Source organism: Solanum verrucosum, unplaced genomic scaffold, assembly GCF_900185275.1.
Source record: "Solanum verrucosum unplaced genomic scaffold, falcon-dt-bn FXZP01000060.1, whole genome shotgun sequence".
Classification (NCBI taxonomy): Eukaryota; Viridiplantae; Streptophyta; class Magnoliopsida; order Solanales; family Solanaceae; genus Solanum; species Solanum verrucosum.
This window is the reverse complement of record NW_026020129.1, coordinates 7675775-7700831: the sequence shown is the minus strand read 5'-3', so window position 1 is coordinate 7700831 and position 25057 is coordinate 7675775. Positions and strand designations below refer to the sequence as shown.

The window sequence follows — 25057 nt, the reverse complement described above, 5'->3', positions numbered from 1 at the left end:
AAATATATACAAACATATGACATATATATATTAATTTGATATAAACATCCTGCATAAATAATTTTTTATCAAATGAGATAAATTATTAACTAGGAAAATAAGGTAAGTTACCTACTAAAACATGTTAAAAGACCCGTTAGTGAGCGTTCTATTCCCTATCTTGTAATCTCCTCTTCCATCCTTTGCCCATTTTTTATTTTTAGTTTTTAAGAAAGTACATAAAATAAATCATTAATACTAAAAAAAAAAAAAAGATACTGATCAAGTACCATGGCATTCTGGGCAAAAATCACGGGCTAGAAAAAAAAAACAAATAAAATTCCTAGATTTTGGAACTCAACAAGAGGAACATGGCAACTTGTTTTCCTTCTTCACAAGTGCCTTGATGCTTCCAAGATGTACAAAAATATGCTACACTAATTCTTAGCCAGCCTAAATTCCTGACCTTTTTTTGTTTTGGTTCCCGTTGGTATTTGATATCTGTATTGGGGCATGACTAAATTTGAGTTCGCGCATTGATCAGTTGGATTGAGTGAATGAGGGAAGGTTGCCCCAGGGTACCGATATTGCATTTTCTGAGACTCGAATCTAAGATCTCTAAATAAGGGTGGAGCTGACACATCCAGGATAAAAGTTTTGTTGGTTCAGCATTTAAAGTTTTTATCTTTAATTTGAACTCATTATATCAGTTCATATTTACTATTTATTAAAAATCTCATTAATCTTTACTCATAAATTATATACATCGCAACCAAAAGTATTGGATTCAGATAGATGAATCCGATAACAAAGTGTTACATTCACTTCTGATGAAGGAATCTCAATCATTCCATTACAATCCATGTTGGTTAAATTTGTGACTTACACATGGTTAAAAAATGTTTTTGTTGTTATTATTTTAATCTTCCCTCCTTATACATGAACCCTATAAAAACCCAACCATATTAATACATTCTTCATCATTTCTCTAAATAGCAAATTAAATCAATTGCAAAATGGCTAAGTCACTTGCCTTTTTTCTTGTATTTAATGTCCTTTTTTTCACTATGGTCAGTGCATGCTACACTTGCCCTGGCCCAATTAAACCAAATCCAAAACCAATACCAACACCAAGTCCATCTCCTAATTCTCAAACCAAATGCCCAAAAGATGCCTTAAAATTAGGTATTTGTGCTAATGTGCTTAATGGTTTATTAAATGTAACACTTGGAACTCCACCTGTAAAACCATGTTGTAGTCTTATTGGAAATCTTGTGGATTTGGAAGCTGCTGTTTGTCTTTGCACTGCACTTAAGGCTAATATTTTGGGGATTAACCTTAATATCCCTATTTCACTAAGCTTACTTCTTAATGTTTGTAGCAAGGAGGCTCCAAAGGAATTTATTTGTCCTTAAATGACTTTTAATTAGTTGAGTTAATTGCTTCTACATTTTTCATTTGTTCCCACATTTCCCATGGGGTTAATTTATTTTCGATTTTTCGTTGGAATTAAATAGCGCGGCTTGCGCTATTAGTGTTTGTACGTCTCGTTGAATTAATATATTTCTAGTTAGTGTGACCTTATTATACTCTCTAAGTGAACTATTTTACTTGTCCAGTATTCGGAAAAAAACATTCACTTTTACTTATTTCTTTAACATATTAAAAAAAAAAAAATTATTTCCCATGATTTATCCTTAATATTCATTACTTATTCTCAAATTATTTTTTAAGATCTAATATTAAACGTCTATGATAAAATACTTACATATTAATCGTTATTTCTTAAAGAGCGTGAAAAATTTAAAATAAACAAGTAAAACTGAACGGACAAGTTTTTGTTTATTTCGTCACTTGTTTTACTTGATAAATAAGAAATTTACTAAATTGTACGCGGGAGGGAAAAAATGTTCTTGCTGCACCTGGTACGTACTTAATTACTTCAAAATCACATGGATTTATCATGGTTAAATAATAAATTAAAGTGAGAATATCTATTAATTTAATTATATAATATAATGTAACAACCTCACGGGAAGAGTTGGACGTCAATGTAAGGTTCCACTGAATCTAGAAAACGTTGATTCAAACTTTATATTTATATTAAGAAATTCACCTAATTTAAATAAAAATAAAATTTACATCCTAATAATTACTAATATATATTATCGCGCTATAAGTCTATAACAATGTCTCTTTTTAATCTGTTTTTATTGTCTGATGTAGTTTTTGGGGTTATAACATGGGTATTTATGATTATTCTTTTTTTGTAACATTCTCACAAAATCTAACAAATAGAGTTAATTAAAAAATTATTTAACAAAGATTAAAAGTATTCATTTTTGATAAATTTAAAGGACGAAAACTACTCAAAAATATATTTAAGAGACTAGTCGTACTTTTGTAGTTTTTGCCATGTGTAGATTATTGTGTTTTCAATTATCACATTATTTTTTATGTTTGTTAGTGTTCCTTTTTTGTAGAGTCGTCGTTACAACAAAAATAACTTTTAGTGGCAATAAATATACACATTAACAAAGAGAGCTAAAACATTACCGACATTAGTTAATTGTCATTGGATCCAATGTCGCTAAAGTTTTTAGGAACATTTACAAAGAGTGTTATTTGCTGCTAAAAATACATTTTTAGTGGAAATTAAATTATTGTCATGAATTAATTGTCGCTAAAGATAATTTTTTATGTAGTGAATTTTACACCGTTTTTCTTATTAATGACTATGTTTTATTCATTATTTTCTTCTTTCTTTTCTTGAATTAAATATACTTCAGCCGAAGATCTTTCAGAAACAATTTCTCTATCTCCACGATCTTCATTGTTTTATTTTACAGTGTGGGACCCTTGGTACCTTCCTATTATGTCCGTGACTCAAGAAAGTCCTTAGATTCCCACTACACCTATCAAAAGATGCAAGTTGATCCATATACTTCAACAAAGAAATGACCATATTTTCGACTAATTATATAATTATTCTATTTTCCCAGATTTAACTAACACAAAAATCCAAATATTAGAAGCATAAATTCTGCTAAACCTATTCTCATTTGTTGATCCAGATCAAGGGAATTAAATGACTAAGCATGATTTGACCTCATTTTTGCCTTTTAGGTAAAAGTGACAATCTTACAGAATTTAAGATAAGCAATTATCAATAATACAACCAGAAAAAAACAAATTAAAAAATAATTAGAGAATGCAATCATGCATCTCTTTAATTAACTTTAATCAAATGTCCCTACTCTTTATTTTAACCACTTTTGGTACTTCTAGAGGAAGAATATTGTACAAGACATAAGCAAGGAAAAATTGAACTTCATCTTACTTATGGCAAAGGCTAGAGATTAAATGAACAACGCCAAACCTAAAAATAAAATTGAAAAACTACAAAACCAATAAAAAAATATATATACATTAATTAATATCACTACACAAAGAAGAAAAATGGACAATTTTTGTCGCTAAATAACAAAAAATTATCTCTAGTTCATTTTAACGAGGGATTCTTCTTTTTATTATTTATTCTTTACTTTAGTGATGTTCACCCCAAAATATTGTGGAAAAGTAAAAAGAATAAAAATAATACAAGAAGCTAGTTAACTTCAAATGCTCATATATTTCAGGTAAAAGGGTGTTTAATTATTCTTAATTGAAACCAAACTAGTACTAATATATATTTTAGAACACATAAATCTGAAATAGCACTGTCAATTCCTTTTTTCATTTTTCGTTGCCACTAACACAAATTCCTTTTTAATTCTAAGAACGTAATTCTTTTATAGTTGACAATATTAGTCTATATACTAAGCCAATAGCTTATAATTTATAAAATTAAAGTGTATTTAACATTTTTTAAAAATAAGAATTAGTTATGAAATACTAGAAAATATGGAATTAGCTATGAAGTTTGTCGGTAATCCCTAGCTAAATAGATTTTCCTATAATTAGTCGCTAATCCATAGCTAAAATAGGATTAGTATAAATTTTTAATTGTTTAGCTACAAAATTTTGTCTATCGCTAATTCCTTGTATTACAGTAGATTCATCACTAATCTGTCGCTAAATAGCTCACAACTAAGAGGTAATTGGTATAGCTAATAGGTAGATCTAGTAAAGTTACATTTTTCATCTTAAATATGCAAATTTCTTTTCTTATATTTTGTCCACTATACGTGTAGACTGGCGAAGAACATGGCAATTTGCAACACTTCATGTCTATGATAATATATACATTTGTAAAGAGATTTGAATAATTATCCATGCCAGCTAAAACTTAATTTTAGTATTATTTATTATATATTTTACATGACTATGATGTTTAATTTTGCAATCCTATAAATAGCCACCTCCTATAATCTTTTTCAATATCAACCAAAGCCAAAGACAAATCTACTTTAAACTTCTAAAGTTAGAAAATACTATGGCTTCTAAGAGAACTACTTCCCTTGCTCTTTTTGTCCTTGTGAACCTTCTTTTTTTCACTCTTGTGAGTGCATGTGGCACTTGTCCTAGTCCTAAACCAAAGCCAAAGCCAAAGCCAAAGCCAACCCCGAGCCCTAGCTCAAAAGGCAAGTGCCCTATTGATACACTAAAATTAGGTGTTTGTGCTAATGTTCTTGGAAATTTGCTTGGAGTTGTACTTGGAAATCCTCCAAAGAAACCTTGTTGCTCTCTAATTGAAGGACTTGTTGATCTCGAGGCTGCTCTTTGTCTTTGCACTGCCATTAAAGCAAATATTCTTGGGATTAACCTTAATGTCCCTCTTTCTATAAGCCTTCTTCTTAATGTTTGTGGCAAAAAAGCTCCATCTGGCTTTCAATGCCCTAATTAGTGAACAAACAAACAATAACTACTACGTCTCAGTCCCAAATAAGTTGGGGTCAGCTATATGAATCTTCGTTCCGTCACTACTATATAGTTTGATTTGAGTTTTTTGGATTTTTATTTTGTTTTGCTTATGAGCAATGTTCTAGTGTGTGTAACTTCTTGTTTCCTTTGTAGCTTGAAATAAGTAATTCCTATTTGTATTTCCTAATGTACTTTTTGTACTTCACAATATATAGAAGTCTATTTTGTGGTAAAGGTTATTATTTTTCTCTATATCTCCTTATGTCAATTAAAAAAAAAGTGTATTGTCATAGTTATTTAATGCTCTATTCATATTTCTAATGGGAGTTATTAATAATGTATAAACAACATTGTCACCTCTATTAACTATAATTAATTTATTGAGATGTGTCACGACCCAAAAATGGACGTGATGGCACTCGTCTTATCCCACCAAGACAAGTCAGCCTAACACTCACCCATTACAATAAAATGCGGAAATTTCATAATTAACTTAAAAATACCCCAAAATCTGGTTGTCACGTGCACAAGCCTCTAAAGTATTACAATTGAATCAAAAGGAAAATACAAGTCTCATATGACATTGTTTCTAGAGTAGAACAAGATCATAAACAGGAGTAAGAAGGATCGCTGAGAAGACAAACAACTGCCTTACAAATCTCCCAGAAGCCTCGAAAAAGAAGAGAATAACAAGTACCACAAAAATCCAGGCTCATAACCTACAAAAATTTGTAGAAGCAAAGGGTGAGTACCAAACCACACGGTACTCAACAAGTAAACCTCTAAACACGAGCTAAGGGGATAGAATACAAGTACTCCTTACACCCCAACCGAACCTTCACAACTACAATCTGTATAAAACCAGCCCAACCTAACAGTTCAAAGTTTACAAAGCACATAGTTCAACACAACACTCTAACAATTTCATATCTTCAACAACAAGCTCAATAATTCATCAGTCACAAGTTCCATAGAAAGGCACTCACAAGATCAGCAACACACAAGATCAAGTTCACCAATAATAAAGAAGTGCAATGCAATGAAATGCAATGTCAAGTATAGTGATGCATGTCTGACCTAATGATACACACCCGCTGTCTCTCAGTCCGGGACCCATGGGGGACATATCTGTCCATGCATCCATCGCGGCGTGCGATACGACCCTCAATAATAGTAACCATCGCGGCGCGCGATACGTCCCTCGAAATATAGTATCCGCCGCGGCGCGCGACACATCCCTCGAATTATATAGTATCCATCGCGGCGCGCGATACGTCCCTCGAAATGGTACATCCTCTTTATTTTCTTATTCTTTCTCAATGCACATAACACTTGTCAGAACCATGTCTCAGAACAATGCAAATGACATGTTCACACAAATAATGAGGAGATGACCATTTTCATAACATTGCACAATTCACAACAAGACAATCAAGATACAACATCAACAATGATTTAACAAGCCTTTCAAACAATTCCCAACACATCACACAAACAATTGATCACATTGCCTTTTATTATCCCTTTTTCATCATTAGAATTAATCAATGTGGACAAGTCAACCCATCACCAAGCCTCATTACCCTAAACACATATTACAAGAAAATACATGAATTCCATACACTTAACAAGGGTTTAGAAATCCACTTGCCTCAATTAATCAACAATCACTTCGGGACTTGAGTCTTCCCCTTTTGTTGAGCTTTCAAATCCATAAAATCTATTCAAATAAATAATGATATAAGATTTCAAAACTAACAACACTCATATTACTATGTGTCTAGTCTAGACACAGAACTCACTCAAATTTATAATCAAATTCCTAAGTTCGATGCCAATTAACATGTCAACCCTCCTATTTTTCCAAGTTTCAAGCTTAGAATTAAGTTTCAACTTCTCCTATATCATAAATCGAGAACTAGATCATCATATAAATATATTACCAACATGGATACAACCCACCAAAATAGTAACAATTATGCAGAAATTACACACACGCCTCCTTTTTATCACTTTAGTTTTCCCAGTGATTAATTGTCCAATAATCATCCCAAAATGGCAATTGACGGCATATCAATAATTTAATACCCTTAAATGAATTTCGCTTAATGTCATCGTTACGTTGTAATGTTCCACTGTTTCTTGTCCCCTAAATTCTCAAAGTCACCAAGAACTATTATACTAATATAATATTATGACTTCACAACCTTCAATTCCTTACTATTATACTAATATAATAATAATAAATGTTGATTGCCTTCACCAAACTCCAAAACCAATTAGCATCAATTCGGTCAACTATATATATATATATATATATATATATATATATATATATATATATATAGGTGCAATTAATGTTGGCATATGAAAGAGCATTTAATGCAGTTATATGCAAATTTGCAAGGATAACTTGAAATCGACTTACAGGAGAGGAGAGGAACAACTTGCCCTTTCCGTATTCACGCCGCGTCCGCACAGGTGAGTGCTGCCTTCTCTTTCTTTTCTTTTCTAAATTATGACCCAATAATTCTCAACCCTAAAAATTATTTTCCTATATGGGTCAAGCTATATTAAACTAATTATAAACTTAACCCATTAAGCATTAACTAAAATTAGTTATTTAATAATTAACCATCAATTAGTTGACTCTAGTTAAATGGATATTCAAAATTTCCACTAATGACTTTCCGGGTCATTACAAGATGACTGAAAAACACAAATTTTAAGTGCTTAATTACTCTAAAATAAGCAGAAGGTAGATCCAACTTCAATGAGCATAATAATAAACAAAGCTAGCTAGCTAACATATTTAGTAGAACTCAATAATATAATTTTAATTTACATATTTAAAAATATTCACTTAATACGTATAAATAATTTATCTTGGATCCACCTCTATTGGAGATTTGTACGTTCTAGCAAGAGATTTCATGACTACATCCTAGATTTCAACAAAACAACAATAAAGTCTACCGTACCGTACGTAAATTAACCTAGATTTTGTACTTTCTCAGTTAATTTTTATTTGTCTATTTTAGACTTTGCATGTTTTTAAGAATAATGATTGATATAAGAGTATTTTAATTATTTTAGTATTAGATTTTAAAAAAAGATTTAGATAATAAGTAATTAATGTTAAGGATAAATATGAATTTTTAAAAATTATTTTCTCTTGATATGTTAAAAATGACAATGAAAAATAAAAATTTATTTTTAAAATAATAGATAAATAAAAGTGAACGAAAAAAATAGTAAATGTCCGATGTTTTCCGAGAATGATTAGATAATAATCAGTGTCTTATTCTCATTGACATTTTACCATGAAAGGATTATTTTTTGGTTGTCCTTTATAATTTTTATTTTATTTTATATATGTTGTATAAGATATATTTTTACACCTAAAAGATCTTAAAATAACATATAAATGATATTTACAAGGTTATTTTTTTCTATTTAAATTGAGCTATGTTCTTTCTTCCACTTCCTCCCTTCAAAATTTGGAGTCATAGTTTTTCTACAGTTTTTACTACCTATGATAGACTAGATTGAATTAAAAAATGAACATGTTTGAAAAATAACTCGCTCAAAAATTTGTCTTATAATTTGAGTTAAATAATGAATCATAATTCGATCGGCACATAACTTGTGGTTATTTTTTATTTATTTGCTATTTAAAAAAATAATTACCAAAACTAAACTAAAAAAGATTTTAAAAAAAACAATAATAAAAGCTTTCTTTTATTATATTATTATTGACTATATATATCTGACAAATGAATTTAAAAACTCAAAAACTTTTCATGTTTTGGTAAGTTCTTTTATGAGTCTATGTGCAACCCAAACTAGTCAAATCTTTTACTTTTAAAAATATGATATGCCCAAAATTATCTTCCAATGTAATTTTCAAACCTATATATATATTCATCTTAACTCCCCTATGTCATTAGTAATCTTAATTTGTTTTTCCTATTTATTAGTACACTACGCGCTATGATTAGATAGGACCTAGGAAGTTTGGCCTTCAATGAAAGATTATACTCCATCATTTATGCATGATAAATAATATATTTTATGTATATATATAGTAGAGACTGAAGCTCCTTCGACTTTTTTATAAATTTTTTTTTGTATATCTTGAATTTTTTAGTATAAATCTTGATTCTGCCACTAATGACGGGTTAAACAAGTCGTTATGCATGGTTTTAATTTGACAAAGACTCATGCTTTTATGTCCATTCAAGTCATTTCAGTTTTTCCTTTTTTTTATTTTTATTTTTTGGGTGGGGAGAGTAGACCTAAGAAAGTGATATTTTCATAAATGGGACCAATGTGCTTTAGTAGAACTATAATTAGCCACAAGTATAGTTCATGCATTATTCCTATATATATATATATAGTACAAATACAAATTATAGGTGGATATTAATCTTTAGACTTAGTAATTGATCTTGACGTCCAACATTCTTTTTCGTCTTTCCCTTTGTTTTACTTTCTTGTTACGCGGTTCGACAATTTGGCCACTTGAAGGCTAAAATTACGACTATATAGTATGGGGTCCTTCTACGTTGACTAAATTATTCTGAGATTATTACTATTAAGACTAATTTATACCATTTAGGAGACGGGAAAAATATTTTAAAGTTGAATCGTATAGGATGATATATTTTTCTATGATTAAGTAGATCAGATTAAATTTAAATTGCGTATAGTATAAATTTATACCGTTAAGCGTCAACCAAATCCAATATAAATTTTATCTCATGCGTAATTTTAGGATATCCGACCTTAGCCTGCACCAAACGACATCTAATTGACATATATTAGGTTTTTGCTGGAAAAATGATGAATTTCAATTTTTGCAACTTTGTTTGTTTGCAATGTTTTTCTAGTTCAAAACGTGAAAAACTACCAAAAAAATTTGCAAATATTGTAGTTCACTCAAAGCGAAACTTACGTATCCAACAACTTTTAGTATACAATTTAAATATGGTCTTGCTACTATACTTTACTAGATTCAGCTGTTTATCGCTCTGATTAGCTATGGAAAAAAAAATCTAACAACTTTTTTTTATGTGATCGAGTTAAGAAAGATACTAATTGAAGTTTAGAGAATTTAACATAAGAACCCACGCCAATATTATTATCAAGTTAATTTCTCGAATCAAATTTTGTGGGAGCAAATTAAAGTACCAAACATAACAAAGACACAAATTAAAAAAAAAAAAAAAAAACAAGACTTAAGAACTCATAATTATTTGCATTTTAGCTCTTACGTACCTTACAAAATATTACAAACAAAAGACCAAACATAATTTAAAAAAACCTAGTAATTCAAACAAGAGGAGGACAAACAAAACCAGGAGGAGGAGTTAAACCACATGTTGCAAGAACTGAAAGTGCAAGAGGAAGGAAAATATTAAGGTTTAGAAGTTTAAGCCTTATAGTTGTGCATAGACAAATAGCAGCTTCTAGCTCTAGCAATCCTTGTAATACTGGGCAACATATATGTTCCACTGGATTTCCTATCCCAATATGCACTAATCCTCCAAGTACATCAAGACAAAGCCCAAGTTTCAATGCATCTATAGGACACGTGGCGGGTGGAGGTGGAACAATACCTGGTATGCCTCCACCTCCGCCTCCGCCAGGTGGTGCACCTCCACCAGGAGGTGTGTAAGGAGGATATCCGCCACCACCACCACCAGATGGTGGCGGGAATCCTCCTCCACCTCCAGGAGGATTTGTTATTGGTGGGAAATTACCGGGAGGGTTTATGATTGGTGGAATAATGCCAGGTGGCCGTGTGATTGGCGGAATAATGCCAGGTGGATTGACAATAGGCGGTAAAATGCCAGGTGGCGGGCGAGTGATTGGAGGTGATATGACAGGTGGCGGAAAGACGATAGGTGGCAAAACCCTAGGAGGTGGTCCACCATGATGAGGTGGCGGTTTGGTGGTCGGTGGGTGTGGACGTGGAGTCGATGGTGGAGGGCGGGGCCTACTGGGAGACTTAGGTGGATGAGGGTGATGATGTGGCGGGTGCGGAGCACCTCCAGGTGGACTAGGTCGTTGATAAGGAGGAGTACATGGGCATTGACCATATGAAGCATAAGCTGGTGGTAACAAGCACATTGACATGAAAATCATACAAATGAACAACATTGCTGAAATCTTTGATGAACCCATAGCTATTTTCTTTTTTATAATACCAAAAAATTATTGTTCAACTCTTTATTCCATTTTTTTTTAATGTTATGTTGTTGAATTTTGACATAGACTACAGATTTTATAGATGTATTGTATGTGTAACCCGTGAAGGAATTAATTCCATGAGAGAGCAACACGTATGTGAAGGAATGCCAAAGTGATTAGGTGTATTGTAAAATTGAAATTGGAAACTTTATCTTTGTTTGCAAACTTCAATATCCAATCCGTGAGTTCTGATTATATAGTCCGTGAATAGTCTTTTTTGTTTAAGTACTATTTCACACAGTGTCCATTTTGCACACATTTTAAGGCACTTTACTTATACGGGATCGTTTAGTGTGATGGATAAAAATAATAATTTAGAGATAACCTTTTAGTACCCCTTGTCGTTTGATGTTACATATTGTGTTTTGAAGTTTATCCTAATCTATTTATACGTTGAATCCCTTCATATGCTAAGTCTGAAAGGGAAAATTTGATCTTCTTTACCGGTCGATTCATGGATTGTGATGATCTTAAATTTGAGTCCTGAAAATGAAAAATATATTTATGAAAGTGTAGCCCTAATAATAGCTTTATAATCATGTTCAATTCAAATTTAATTGGATCCTTATACATTTCAATATAATTATCTAACATGTGATAGGAAAACAAAAAAAAAGTCAATCTTCTTTTTTATCATGCAAGATTTTCTCCCCCTAATATAAAGTATTAGCATAAAATCTCAGACTGATTGAAACTTTTATTGAATTGTCTTATAGCTAGCTTGCTGGCAAAATATATAAACATATAAATAACAAAGAGTAAATAACAGAGAGGGAATTTTAATTTTATCACCTGAGATTCTAGTTATTTTAAGTTATTGAGTTCTAATTTAATAATTTATATATATTTAATGATTTTTTTAAAATAAATAAAAAATTTAAATCACAAATACTGAATTCAACTAAATCCGTAAATTATAGTCGGTAACTCCGCCCTTGCACCAAGGCATCATGTGAACCTTGTTTTGATTTCTTTCACTTCGAGGTTTCAGACTGGCAAAGGGACCAAACAAAGAAACTTTTATTTTGGCCATTACACCAAAGACAAATAAGTATGAAAAAAATAATTAATGATAATTATTACCACTCCATCTATTGACTTTTATATTTAATAAACATTACATATATTTGTTAGTTTGTATACATTTTAAGTTTGAAGACATTAATTCATTGTTATTTGATTCTTAGTCAGTTGGTTCGATGAAAAATGAGGAGAAAATTATATTTTATAGCACAAATTTCTTACTGATTCGGAAAAAATCTTTAATAGTGAGAGGAAGCTTACATCTCAAAAGAAAGATGGATAAGCTCAATCTTCAATAAAGGAAAAGATCAGCAAAACATAATCTCTTGATCCATTACAGGAATATGTTTTTCCAATTTGGAAAGTTGTCATCTATTTAGTTGAAAATGGTCCTTCATCTCTTTTTATATAATTGATTAAAAGATGTATAGAAGGTACTATTAATTTATATCCTATCGTCTGATAATTAATAACCATCAACATAGATATCGTCATCAGAGTCGAACTTAGGATTAAGAGTTTGAGCGTTTTACAATCACTTCTTTATCACTGAACCGGGTCGATAAGTTAATATACATAATATATATATATATATATATATATATATATATATATATATATATATATATAAATATATATATATATATATATATATTTAATTTCTAGTAAAAATACAGAATCCACGAACCCCCACCTAGCTCCGCCTCTGATCGTCTTAACCCACCATATTCTTCGTTTTGAACTGTTAATTAATTGAGAATTATGGATAAAAGAAATAATGACTTAATTATATCTTGTTGGACAATATCATGTTGGGTCTAAACAAAAGTCTCATATTAGTAGCTAAATAAAGAAAGTTATATATAATGTGTAAGAATTAATTAATGTTTTTAATGGTGTAAGTTTTTTTCCGAAAAATTATGCGGTCTTGATTCAAAACGAATAGTTGTTTGCATATGAATAAATGTAACATTTAGCTAATCTCTAATTTTGGAGGAAGACTGATCTGTTTGAATTAGACTTATAACTTAGGATTAATTATAAGTTCTTTGTATTGGATGATAATTTATTTAGAGCATAAATTCTTAAAATAATATTTTTTAATTAGATTTGGGTTTATTTAAATTATTCCCTAATTAGTCCAAATTACAGTTTTTTTCATTTTTGGAGTCACAAAATGTTGTCTCACTTTCAACAATCCTGCTACTTTCAAGCATTTCTGTGGTTTACATTTGCTACTGTTCCCATTTTTGTAGTTACTATATTTTTAAGTTTACTTTCTTAGCTTAACAAATCCAAGAAAATAAGAAAAAATCTCAACACTCTTTCCCTCAAAAATTTATCCTAAACAATTTTCTGTTTTATCACTTTTCTCTTTCTTGTTGAGCTTCACTCGAAAACATGCATGCATGGCATTCATTAATGTTGACGTAGTAGCAGAGCTAGAAATTCTAATAAGAGAATTCAAAAAGCTATAAAAATATCATACGTGTGATTTGAACCTAAAACCTAATTAAGTACGATAATTTTTGGGTCACGTTTGATCAGTATGGCGGAAGAGATAATAATAGCGAACGCGGAGGATAAAATCTATGATTCGATAGTATGTTACGCACCAACGATGATAACTACGAGTGGAATATGGCAAGGTGATAATCCACTTGATTATTCATTGCCACTCTTTATTGTGCAATTGACATTGGTGGTTGTCATCACTCGACTACTAGTTTTTATCTTGAAACCTATTCGTCAACCTCGTGTTATTGCTGAGATTCTTGTAAGTGATTTATTACGATTCTTCTAAAATTTAATTATATGATCGCACTTTCAATTTTTCATTATTTGTCAATGTACATTGGTTAATAAGTGGAACACCTTGGTGTAACAATACAAATTATTGTCGTGTGACCAGAGGTCATGAATTCAAGTATTAGAGAAAACCTCATGTAGAATGTAAAACTGCATATAATAATAAAGATAATTAATGATCATATCGATATTAATGAATCGTCTTTTGTGCCAGACCGAATGGATTGAATGATCATATCAATATAAATGAATCGTCTTTCTGCTAAACATGATGAATTAAACTTATAATGAATCGTCTTAATTTGTACTAGACCGGATGGATATTGAATGATCATATTGATATAAATGAGTTGCTAAACATAATGGATTGAACTCGTAATTTGTATGGAAGGAATTGAATAGCATAATTGTTGTTATTATATACTATGCTCATACACTAATCTTGTGCAAAAAATGATGGCAGGGTGGTGTAATTTTGGGTCCATCAGTATTGGGAAGAAGTAGCACATTTGCTAATACAATATTTCCTCAAAGAAGTGTTATGGTACTTGAAACAATGGCAAATATTGGTCTTCTTTACTTCCTCTTTCTAATAGGAGTAGAAATGGACATTGCTGTTCTTCGTCGAAATAGTAAAAAATCGTTGCTTATAGCAATGGCAGGGATGATATTGCCATGTATAATAGGAAGTTCATTTTCCGTCTTATTGCATGATAAATCACAAAACACAAAAGAAGGAACTTTCATTCTCTTCCTTGGCCTCGCGCTTTCTGTTACTTCATTTCCTGTTCTTGCTAGAATCCTCGCGGAGCTCAAACTTATCAACTCTGAAATTGGGAGAATCGCGATGTCTGCTTCACTTATTAATGATATGTTAGCATGGATTGTGTTAGCTTTTGCAATCGCCTTTACTGAGAATAAAGACATGAGTTTGGCTACTCTTTGGGTGATCCTATCAAGTATTGCATTCATTTGTGTTTGTTTTTTCGTCATTAGGCCATTGATTGGAAGGAGAATAAGTCAGACTCCAGAAGGCGAATCGATTAGTGAGTTCAATATATGTCTCATTCTAACAGGAGTTATGATATCTGGATTCATAACTGATGTTATTGGAACACATTCTGTTTTTGGTGCTTTTGTGTTTGGTTTGATCATACCTAGTGGTCCTCTTGGTTTAACACTTATAGAAAGGCTAGAAGACTTCGTATCGGGGCTTTTGTTACCTCTTTTTTTCGCCATTAGTGGTCTCAAAACAGAGATTTCTGCTATTGATAGTGCTGCAACATGGGGAGTTTTGTGTGTTGTTATAATCTTGGCTTGTGCTGGTAAAGTTATAGGTGTTGTCATTGTAACACTATATTACAAAATGCCATTTCATGAAGGCCTTTCTCTTGGTCTTCTCATGAATGCAAAAGGCCTTGTTGAGATTATTGTTCTCAATGTTGGTAAAGACCAAAAGGTAATCAACATATACCTCTCTCTGTCTCAGTTTACGTGACACACTTTCCTTTTTAGTCCGTCCCAGAACACAAACTTCAAAAGTTGATGTGTACTTTCATTTATTTGTTATCAACACAAAAATGAGTACTAAATACTTACATGTAAATGCAGGTTCTTGATGAGAAATCTTTTGCTATAATGGTGATTGTAGCAATTGGGATGACTGCAGTCATCACTCCTATTGTGACAATTGTCTATAAACCATCAAGAAATTTCACCCCATATAAGAGAAGAACAGTTCAGAAAACAAAGTTGGATAGGGAATTTCGAGTGCTCGTTAGCATCCACACACCTAAAGCTGTTCCAACAATTATAAGTCTTCTTGAAGCATCATGTCCTACGAAGAAATCACCGATATGTATATATGTCCTACACCTTGTAGAACTCACTGGACGTGCATCTGGAATGCTTATTGTCCATAACATGCGTAAAATAGGAAGGCCAGCTATGAACAGGACTCAAGCTCAATCTGATCATATCATCAATGCATTTGAGAACTTTGAGAAAAGTGCAGGATGCGTCTACGTGCAGCCTCTCACTGCTATCTCCCCTTACTCCACTATGCATGAAGACATATGCGTTTTAGCTGAGGAAAAACGCGTAGCACTAATCATAATCCCTTTCCACAAGCAACAAACAGTTGATGGTGGACTAGAAACTACAAACTCATCATTCCGAACAATTAACCAGAATGTATTAGCAAATGCACCTTGCTCCGTTGGGATACTAGTAGATAGAGGGTTAACAGGATCAACAAGGTCAACAATGAACCAAATTTCACACCATGTTGCAGTGTTATTCTTTGGAGGACCAGATGATCGCGAAGCATTAGCTTATGCTTGGAGAATGAGTGAACACCCGAACATTAACCTAACAGTTATGCGTTTCCTCCCTGGAGATACAACAATTGAAGCAAGAAAATCAAACAGTGGGAATGACTATAGTGTACTAACAGTTGAAACAGAACGCGATAGGGAAAAACAGTTAGATGAGGAATATGTAACAGAATTCAGGACAAAAACAGGAAATGATGGATCAATAGTATACATTGAAAGAATAGTGAATCATGGAGAAGAGACAGTAGGAGCAATAAGGTCAATAGATAACTCACACGACTTGTTCATAGTGGGTAGAGGACAAGGGACAAGCTCCCCGTTAACAGCAGGGCTAACTGATTGGAGTGAATGCCCAGAGCTAGGTGCCATTGGTGATCTCTTAGCTTCATCAGATTTCGCGATGAAAGCATCAGCATTGGTGGTGCAACAATATGTAGGTATGGGATCCGGGGATCCATTAATCACTCCGGATAGTCCTAGCGTGCATTATGAACCCTTCAACCTCGATCATTCAACTCATAGACAACAACAACAACAACAATGAAAACTTGCTAGGACTGATCACATCAATATCAATTTTATTTTTTTTACCTATTCATGAATTTTGTTAATTGTAAATGCTTCCTACTCTAGAGATCAATCTTTGATGTATTTATAAGTCTTTCAATTGTAAGAGTAAAGTGAAGATAATCATGAAACTACTTTATTTTTCTTTGTTGTTTACATAATCAAACTTCAAACTGGTTTTGATTTATCTCGATAAGTATATTCACTTCATTAAATTCAAATCAAAGAAATTGAGTACTAAAAGATATTGATAATGGCAGGTTATAGAGTATTTGTGCTGAAAAGTACTAACATCCGTTAACTAACTAGTGGACGTAACTTTACTAAAAACGACGAAGGTAAATTATGAGCCACTATATTATACTGAAAAGCGACCGACGAATTCAGTAGTTAAATAATAAAATTCATCACTAAGATTACTTAGCTATTGATTATCAGAAATTATGTTAGCTACTAGCAATTAATCATAAATTAACAACGAATTTCATAGCAACTATTTCCGAAAAAAATTGTAGTGTATAATTACAAGGCTTTGAACATAAACCTCCTTTTTTTTTTAACCTTAGATAATCACTTAATCGTATCAAATTAACATGTTTTCGTTTATATACCTAGAGTCGGATAATTTCATTATCTTATACTGTATTGTTAAAAACTTTTTATCATCCTACCTGATTATCTTTCGGAAATAATTTTTCAAGATAGGAATAAGATCTACTTATACATATTTTTTAAGGCTCATTCATAAAATCACACTAAATATATTGTTATTGTAATTGTTGTTGGCCGACCTAAATACTGTACTCAGCTGAAATAAACATAGTAATTTGATAATTTGGCTGTTTTTGTTGGCGTTTATTTAAAAAGTAAGATACTACTATACATAAATAATTTAATCATCGACAAAACTTAACATGTGAACCTAATCAATCGACAAGCTTGAGGCATCATTTATGGACTTTTTGTCATCAAGAATTTGTTTTTGTGTTCTTAATTTTTTGGCATCTAATTAAACTTTCAAAACTTCACTTAATTAGTCTATTTCTCAGCAATCAGCTGCATCATGTCCCTCTAATTTCGTCTGAATTTAAGTTATATACAATGTTTTTGTAAAAAGGATCAATTATAATATTTTTGAACCCTTAATTTTAATTATTGTGATATATGATTTAATATATTTAATCTTCAGTTAAATTAAAATGTATGCTTTAGTCCCTTATTGAAGGAAATATGCATATTTAAATATTTTTTATTAGAGTTATATTACCATCATTTATAAAGTTTTATAGTACAAACCTAACCTAACATATGCATGAGCAATTAAGTGGTGAAATAGTTCATAATTATGATAAATTTGTGAATATTCACAAACAAAAAGATCAAAAGTGCACATTTTACTCAATCAAAATTTAAGAGTGCTTAATCAAATATCACAAGACTAAATTAGAATTTATCAATAATTGAGGGACCAAAAGAGTTATTAACTCGTATAAAGATATTTATATATAAGTCTCCTAAAAATTGTGTGGAATTTAGGTTATTGAAAACAAAACAAAAAATTGTTATAATAAGTAAAAGTAATATGATAATATAAAAAATCTTTACACTACGATATATATAAATTTTATTCCCTTCCATAACCAATAGTTAAATTCCTTCTCCTACTCCTAGCCCCTTACCACTATTATATGTTATAGGGCATTAATTAAAATTGTCATGTAACGTTATAGATCGACAAAAGTTTCACAATACTAAATTGTGGTCCTATATATACCCTATGTTAATAAACATTTGTGTAGTGTGGTTAAATCTAGAACTTCCTTAAAATTGTGGTTTAATTTCCTTTACCAGCCATGTGTCATTTCTGCAAAAGATTGAGATAAATTGAACATGTATGGGGTATATTTTTATAATTTCTTATCTAAACAATTCACAGGATATTCACTATGATTTTTTAAAAAAAATAATAATTATATTCATAAGATATTTTGAGATCTGGAAAAAATCGAACGATGTTATAATATTGTAATGATAATTAAGAAACAAAACAGGTTGAGGAAAGTTAATGACTTCCTGGCAACAGACTTAAGTGCTAAAGAAAAGAATTAGAGGAAAGTTTTCAGGAAATTAAATGAATAAGCAAGTGTGCTTTATCGCGCATGTTGTAGTGAAATGATTGAAATATGTTTATTCTTAATTAGATATTTCAGAAATACTATTTTCTAATAATTTACTTTTACATAAAATGAATTCAAACAAGATATATGTGAAAAACACATTAAAAGAAAACCTATACATACAATTTTCCTATGAATAAGTTTTGTCATTGATAGAGAACACTTTAGTACCCATAATAGAGGATCTTTTTGATACAAATTTAAATTAATTGGATTAGTAAATAATATTCATTATGTAATTAATCTTGAATTTTGAGCTGTTTTTGCTTTGTAATATATATGCAAGTTTGGAACTAGAACATTATATTATAAAGAGAAAATTGAGGACGTATCTATCCTTTTTTTCCCAAGTTTTATTTGGCAAGGTAATTAGTCCAAATCCCTCCGTACGACTTGCTTTTCAAATTAATTCTTTTTGTCATGCGGAGGAACTTTCGGAGAAATTTTAGTAGTTCGATTGTTTGGTATTTAATAAAAAATTGATTTTCTATCTCGTAATCTCCTCCTTCAACCTTCATTTTTTTTTAAAAATAAGTGAGCTCCCCATAGTAGTTATGATTTTGAGAGAGTTTAATAATTTTGACTCGAGCTTTATAAATGGCTACTTGATTTATTGATTAATTCATGTCTTTGTCATATCAAGAGTTTAACTAACATACATCAATGGTGTAAATAATGAATAGTTTACACTATCTAATTATTTTTATCTGTTATAATATATGTAATTTATCTTATTTTCAAAATTATATATCTCACTTTTTACAGTAAAAATATATAATGCGTGACATGATAAATTGATATTATAAATATTTTTATATTATCAATGTATAACTTAAACTTAAATATAAAAAATGCCTACATCATATATATAAACTCACACAAATATATTTCATTTATCACTCATGATTAAAATGGAATCATACAACAAAAAGAAAGCCAACAACTATTGACTTCCTTCTAACCAATCAAAATAAACTACATATAGTAACTCCTTTGAAAATAAACAACTACATATAAGCATACAAAACACCAAACACACACACTCAAACAAAAAGAAACAAAATACACTATATATGAGAGTGGACATTTTTTTGCAAAGTGGAGAAATTTGGCTATAGCATAATAAATTATGCACATTGGAAGTCCTTAGGGACATATTTGCCACAATTGTTGAGTAACAAGCTGAGGGAAAGTGGAACATTTAGATTAATTCCCAACACATTAGCTTTAAGGGCAGTGCAAAGACAAACAGCAGCATCAAGATCAGCAAGTCCATGAATTAAAGAGCAACATTTAGTCTTGGCTGGGCTACTTCCAATAACAAGGTGCACTAAGTCATTTAGCAAATTGGCACAAGCATTTAGCTTTAGTGTGTCCTTTGGGCACTTTCCCTTTGATGATGGGGTGGAGGGGGTAGAGGGGGTGGAGGGAGTGGAGGGGGTAGAGGGGGTGGAGGGAGTGGAGGGGGTGGAGGGAGTGGAGGGGGTAGAGGGGGTGGAGGGAGTGGAGGGGGTAGGGGTAGGGTGGGGTTTGGGGTGTGATTTGTGGTGTGGGGGTGGTGGACATGGGACATAAGTGGAACTAACCATAGTGAAGAAAAGAATGTTCAATGTGAGAACAAGGGCAATTGAGGATGCACCAAACTTGGCCATATTTTGAAAGTTAAAGAAATTAACTCTCTCAACAATTGGATGTGGCTAAGTTGTGAAAAATGGTGTTTGTTTGGTGTTTGGAATGATGAAATGAGAGGGTATTTATAGATGGAAATGATGAATTTTTTTGGCTATTTTTTTGGAAATATTTTAATGGAGAATTGAGTGGCCCATGTTGGGGTATTGCATAACAATTGTAAGAGAATATCAAGGCACTCATTTAGTTAGACTTCAATATGAATATTGAATATTGAACACCAAATAGAAAAACAAAAAAAAAGGTCTCTAGCGACACAACTACTTGAGATCAGACTATTATACTAACATGGATCATGGTAAAATGGTAATTGAGATTTCTTCAACATTAATTAAAGGTCTTGAATGCGAGTCTCGAGATAGAAAAAAGCACCGCCTCAAGAAATGAATTTTTCGATGTGCAAATTTGAATTTGATCAGATTTTAATACAAATATCAAACACCGAACAGAAAAGGAAAAAAAAAAAAGAGATAAGGCCATTATGAATTTTAAACTTGGGAATTTTGTGGATTTTGTTGATCATTTATTATTTATTTCTTGAATTAGAATAAACATTTATCCTTCCATTTTCACATGGGACTTGCATTATTTTGCTTAATGATTTGCACATCAACCTCTGTACATGTTGGACCTGTGTATCAAGATCTGAATCTCGTGATAAAGTGTTTGTGTTAATGTTTTTGGCTCAAATTTTTGAAAAGATTTTGTCTATGTTCTCAATTACTTGTTACATAGACAAATTATAACAATAATAATATATTTGTAGTGTAATTCTATAAAGTGAGATCGATCTGGGAAGGGTAGAATGTACACAAATCTTATCCCTACTTCTATTTCCTTGGTCTCAATTTGTGGATTATACCGAGTATGTTGTTGTAATTTGTTTATGTAATGGGCAATTGAATATGTCACATATGCATATAAGTAGTAAAAGCTTAGACTTGTTTTAATTGAAGTTTTTAGTGATTAACTTATTTACGTAATAGACAACTGAAAATATGTATAGAAATTTTTCCTAAATTTGAGCCGAAGAGGTTTAATAGAAACACTCTATCATGCACTCTGATATTTAATCGAAACAGACTGTATTTCGAATGTCTAAATGAAATATATATATATATATATATATATATATATATATATATTATATATATATATATATATATATAAAGCCCCGAATATCAATTTGTTGTTGTGGCATGTTTCAATGGCCAGTATTACTATTTTTCTATATTTTCAGAATTTTCAATTTTTACCTTTATTTTCTGTTCAAAAATATGTTTAAAAAATTATTCTCTTCCCTCATTATGAGCCTTCATAATATTTATTTCTTCCAAAAGTAATGATACAATGACTATAAATGTACAATAACTAAAAAGGAAATGTTAATTTTGCTTAGTTTAATTAGATTAAGTTACTGCTAAATCGACAGTAACTAAAATTAACCAAAAAAATAATGTTAATTTGAGTATAGCATTAACTTAAAAAGGAACGTGAATTTTGCTTAATTTAATTAAACGACAATAACTAAAATTAACCAAAAAATTAATGTTAATTTGAGTATAGCATTAACTTAAAAAGCACCGTGAATTTTGCTTAATTAAATTAAATTAAATTACTGCTAAAATTGACACTAACTAAAACTAACCAAAAAGGAACATTAATTTGATTAGCGTAAGTTTTCTTATACCAAAATAACTAATGACTAAAAATTAGCACTAATTAAGAGATTTTAATTTTCTTAATTGTGAAACTAATGATTAGCTGTAAGTTTTCTTCCTTTCCGTTTTTTCATCAACAGTTTCTTTATTTTCAATTATATTAATTAGTATGTATTAATCTTTGAGTAATTATATTTTAATTAATTTTGTATCTTTTCATATTCTATATTTTTGTACTATATATAGATTGGAAGTGTATTTTTTTTTCTTCATGTAGTAGCTTGCTTACTATATTTGTTTTTAACTATATTGTTAGTCTAACATATTTTTCTTTCTTTTTTTTCCGGAGTTGGTCATTATAATAGACATGATTTGATGATAAGGAATAAGATTTGAAGAATGTGGAATGCGATTTATTTTAAGATAAAAGGTGAATTGATTTATAATTTTTCACTTTTCACATATGACACTCAGATGACACTAATTAAATTCTCTTTGGTATGTTAAATCTCTTATTTGACTTCTTGATCACCTTAATTCTCATAATGTATTGTGAAATTATGTATGTTGAATTTATTTATTTTTTTGATAGAATGTGTTTGGCAAGTGGACTAACTAATGTGGAATACAAAGTCATTCATGAGACAAAGAACAAATTGAGATGCTTGATGAGAAAATTTGTGGGGGAAAACTAGGGATTCACGTACAAGTAGGAGTTGAGAATTTATCTCGATAGTAATCATAAATTTTCACAATATTTTGTTACATTAGATTTTGTATGGCAATTACAAGACTCCTCTTACTTGGTGAAGTTATTCCTAAATTAGAAGATCAATCATTCTCTCTATTGTCACCATAGAAGTGTGCTAAGTGAGTTTAGAAAGCATAATTATGCAAGTTTTTAATAGAGATGCCAAGAGTAAGTTTCATTGTTTAGACAACTACATTATTGTACATTCATCAATTTTTTGAAGAAAAATATTTGTGCTCTTTTGAATATATTGTCTCAAACCCTATATCAAATATGCATAATAATGTCATATGTACTTCACTTTGTTAAAAAATATGTTGTGTGTTTGTGTTTTTATGGTTTTAGTTTTTGTCATTTTTCTTTTATTTGAAATGCAAATTTACTTATTTTTAAATGCGGTTCATCTAACACTAATAAAAATATTATTTTTGTGTTTTAATCAATATAACAAAATTAAAATTTATTTCCGTTATATGAAGTTATAAAAATATTTTTTTTAATTTATTGATTTTCTTATAAATGCGGTCAAATTCACTAGTTAATTGATAAATTTTAAAAGTTCTCGATATATTCAGTAAATTTGTTTTACTTTTATTAGTGTGCTTTTATATTAGCTGCACAAATATCATGCCATATTTAAGATTATAATTTCTAACTTTGCCTTTAACCAAACACCACACATAAATTGAAATGATTTTTTTTGGCTTCTAATATTGCAAAGAATAAAAAGTAAAAGCCTATAATCCCTCGCTAGCCAAGACTTTATATATGCTTTTCATCATATCTTACCCTCTATAGTTAATTAAGAATAAAGTTAAACTCCTTAATTCCCATAATTTAATGTCCATTCATTATAATTAGAAAGAAGATAGGGAAAAAGTGTGTTTTTGATGCGTATAGGTATATATCTTACCATCTATAGTTAATTACGTACTGACTATAATGCTACTAAATTAATACATATGTTTATTATACACTAAAATTAGTGCAATTTACCTAACACTAAACATAAAAAATAATAGCTCCAAAAACAGGGCTAATAATTAATATTCCATATAAAGACAGAATGTCACGCTATTATGAAGTCATGATATCACAAATTATTTCTAGGGTTCAATATTTACGATTTTTAGTATTAAACTTGTTATAATTTTACCATTATAAATTAATTATCTAATATTTATTGTAATTTTAATAAATATTTATATACACATAAATTTATGTTTATCATATCAAAAGTATTTAAGTTCATCTTGAATGGGTACCAATAGTCCAATACATTGGATCTGCCTCCGCTCTTTGCAGTAGCAGTCCTTATATATCGTATTATCATATGGTCAAAAGAAATAATCCCAAAATGAAAGTTGGTTGGTACATTTTTTTTAGTATTTATACAATTCGACCAAATTTAAGCCTAATATATACCTAGGTAGTTCACATCTAAACAAGATTTTATTTTTTTTAATCTAAACAACAATAAAATTTTAACTAACTAGAATTTAGAGCTAATTAGATGTCATCTTTTACATAGGGACAGATTTATTTTAGGCCGAGGTGTCATGTGATACTGTTTCGTCGAATTTTTTTATTAAATGTATATACAGTATCTGCTTAAACTCAAAATTATCAATAGGTTCACAGTTTTGAAACGATGAAAAATTCTTTAACTTAGAATACTTTCATACATTCCCTTTCTCCTAAACAGTAATAACTTTTTTTTAGAAAAATAAAAATAAATAAATTATAGGTTAAGCACAAAGTCCACTTCCCCATGAAATAAGTTGTAATTTTTATTTTATTTTTTAAGTCGTCTAATGGTGCTCAAATTATATAAAAACAAAAGGCCAATAATATTTTACCCCATTACTAAAATTAAATCGTGGATCGGATAACTATAGACTTCATTTTCAATCAAATTAAATAGGATCATTTTATATATATAATTAA

General features: G+C 30.4%; 5 protein-coding genes across 5 annotated transcripts; 3 read left to right on the top strand and 2 right to left on the bottom strand.

Moving 5' to 3' along the window:
- Positions 1 to 995: 995 nt before the first annotated feature.
- Positions 996 to 1563, top strand: LOC125826498 (14 kDa proline-rich protein DC2.15-like). The gene has a single exon (XM_049505846.1). The coding sequence runs from the start codon at positions 996 to 998 to the stop codon at positions 1392 to 1394; it is 399 nt and encodes a 132-aa protein (XP_049361803.1). The 3' UTR covers positions 1395 to 1563.
- Positions 1564 to 4366: 2803 nt separating this feature from the next.
- Positions 4367 to 5076, top strand: LOC125826789 (14 kDa proline-rich protein DC2.15-like). Its single transcript, XM_049506131.1, has one exon. The coding sequence runs from the start codon at positions 4415 to 4417 to the stop codon at positions 4823 to 4825; it is 411 nt and encodes a 136-aa protein (XP_049362088.1). The 5' UTR covers positions 4367 to 4414; the 3' UTR covers positions 4826 to 5076.
- Positions 5077 to 10117: 5041 nt separating this feature from the next.
- LOC125826781 (36.4 kDa proline-rich protein) lies at positions 10118 to 11073 on the bottom strand. Its single transcript, XM_049506118.1, has one exon. It carries the CDS (start codon positions 11029 to 11031, stop codon positions 10177 to 10179), a length of 855 nt encoding a protein of 284 aa, XP_049362075.1. The 5' UTR covers positions 11032 to 11073; the 3' UTR covers positions 10118 to 10176.
- A 2596-nt stretch (positions 11074 to 13669) lies between these two features.
- On the top strand, positions 13670 to 16809 carry LOC125826699 (cation/H(+) antiporter 15-like). The gene is made up of 3 exons (XM_049506049.1): positions 13670 to 13897; positions 14393 to 15388; positions 15541 to 16809. Exons 1-3 carry the CDS (start codon positions 13670 to 13672, stop codon positions 16807 to 16809), a joined length of 2493 nt encoding a protein of 830 aa, XP_049362006.1.
- A 3327-nt stretch (positions 16810 to 20136) lies between these two features.
- LOC125826433 (14 kDa proline-rich protein DC2.15-like) lies at positions 20137 to 20714 on the bottom strand. Its single transcript, XM_049505762.1, has 2 exons — positions 20520 to 20714; positions 20137 to 20435 (listed from the first exon to the last, which is right to left on the bottom strand). The coding sequence occupies exons 1-2, from the start codon at positions 20659 to 20661 to the stop codon at positions 20137 to 20139; spliced, it is 441 nt and encodes a 146-aa protein (XP_049361719.1). The 5' UTR covers positions 20662 to 20714.
- Between the last annotated feature and the right edge of the window lie 4343 nt (positions 20715 to 25057).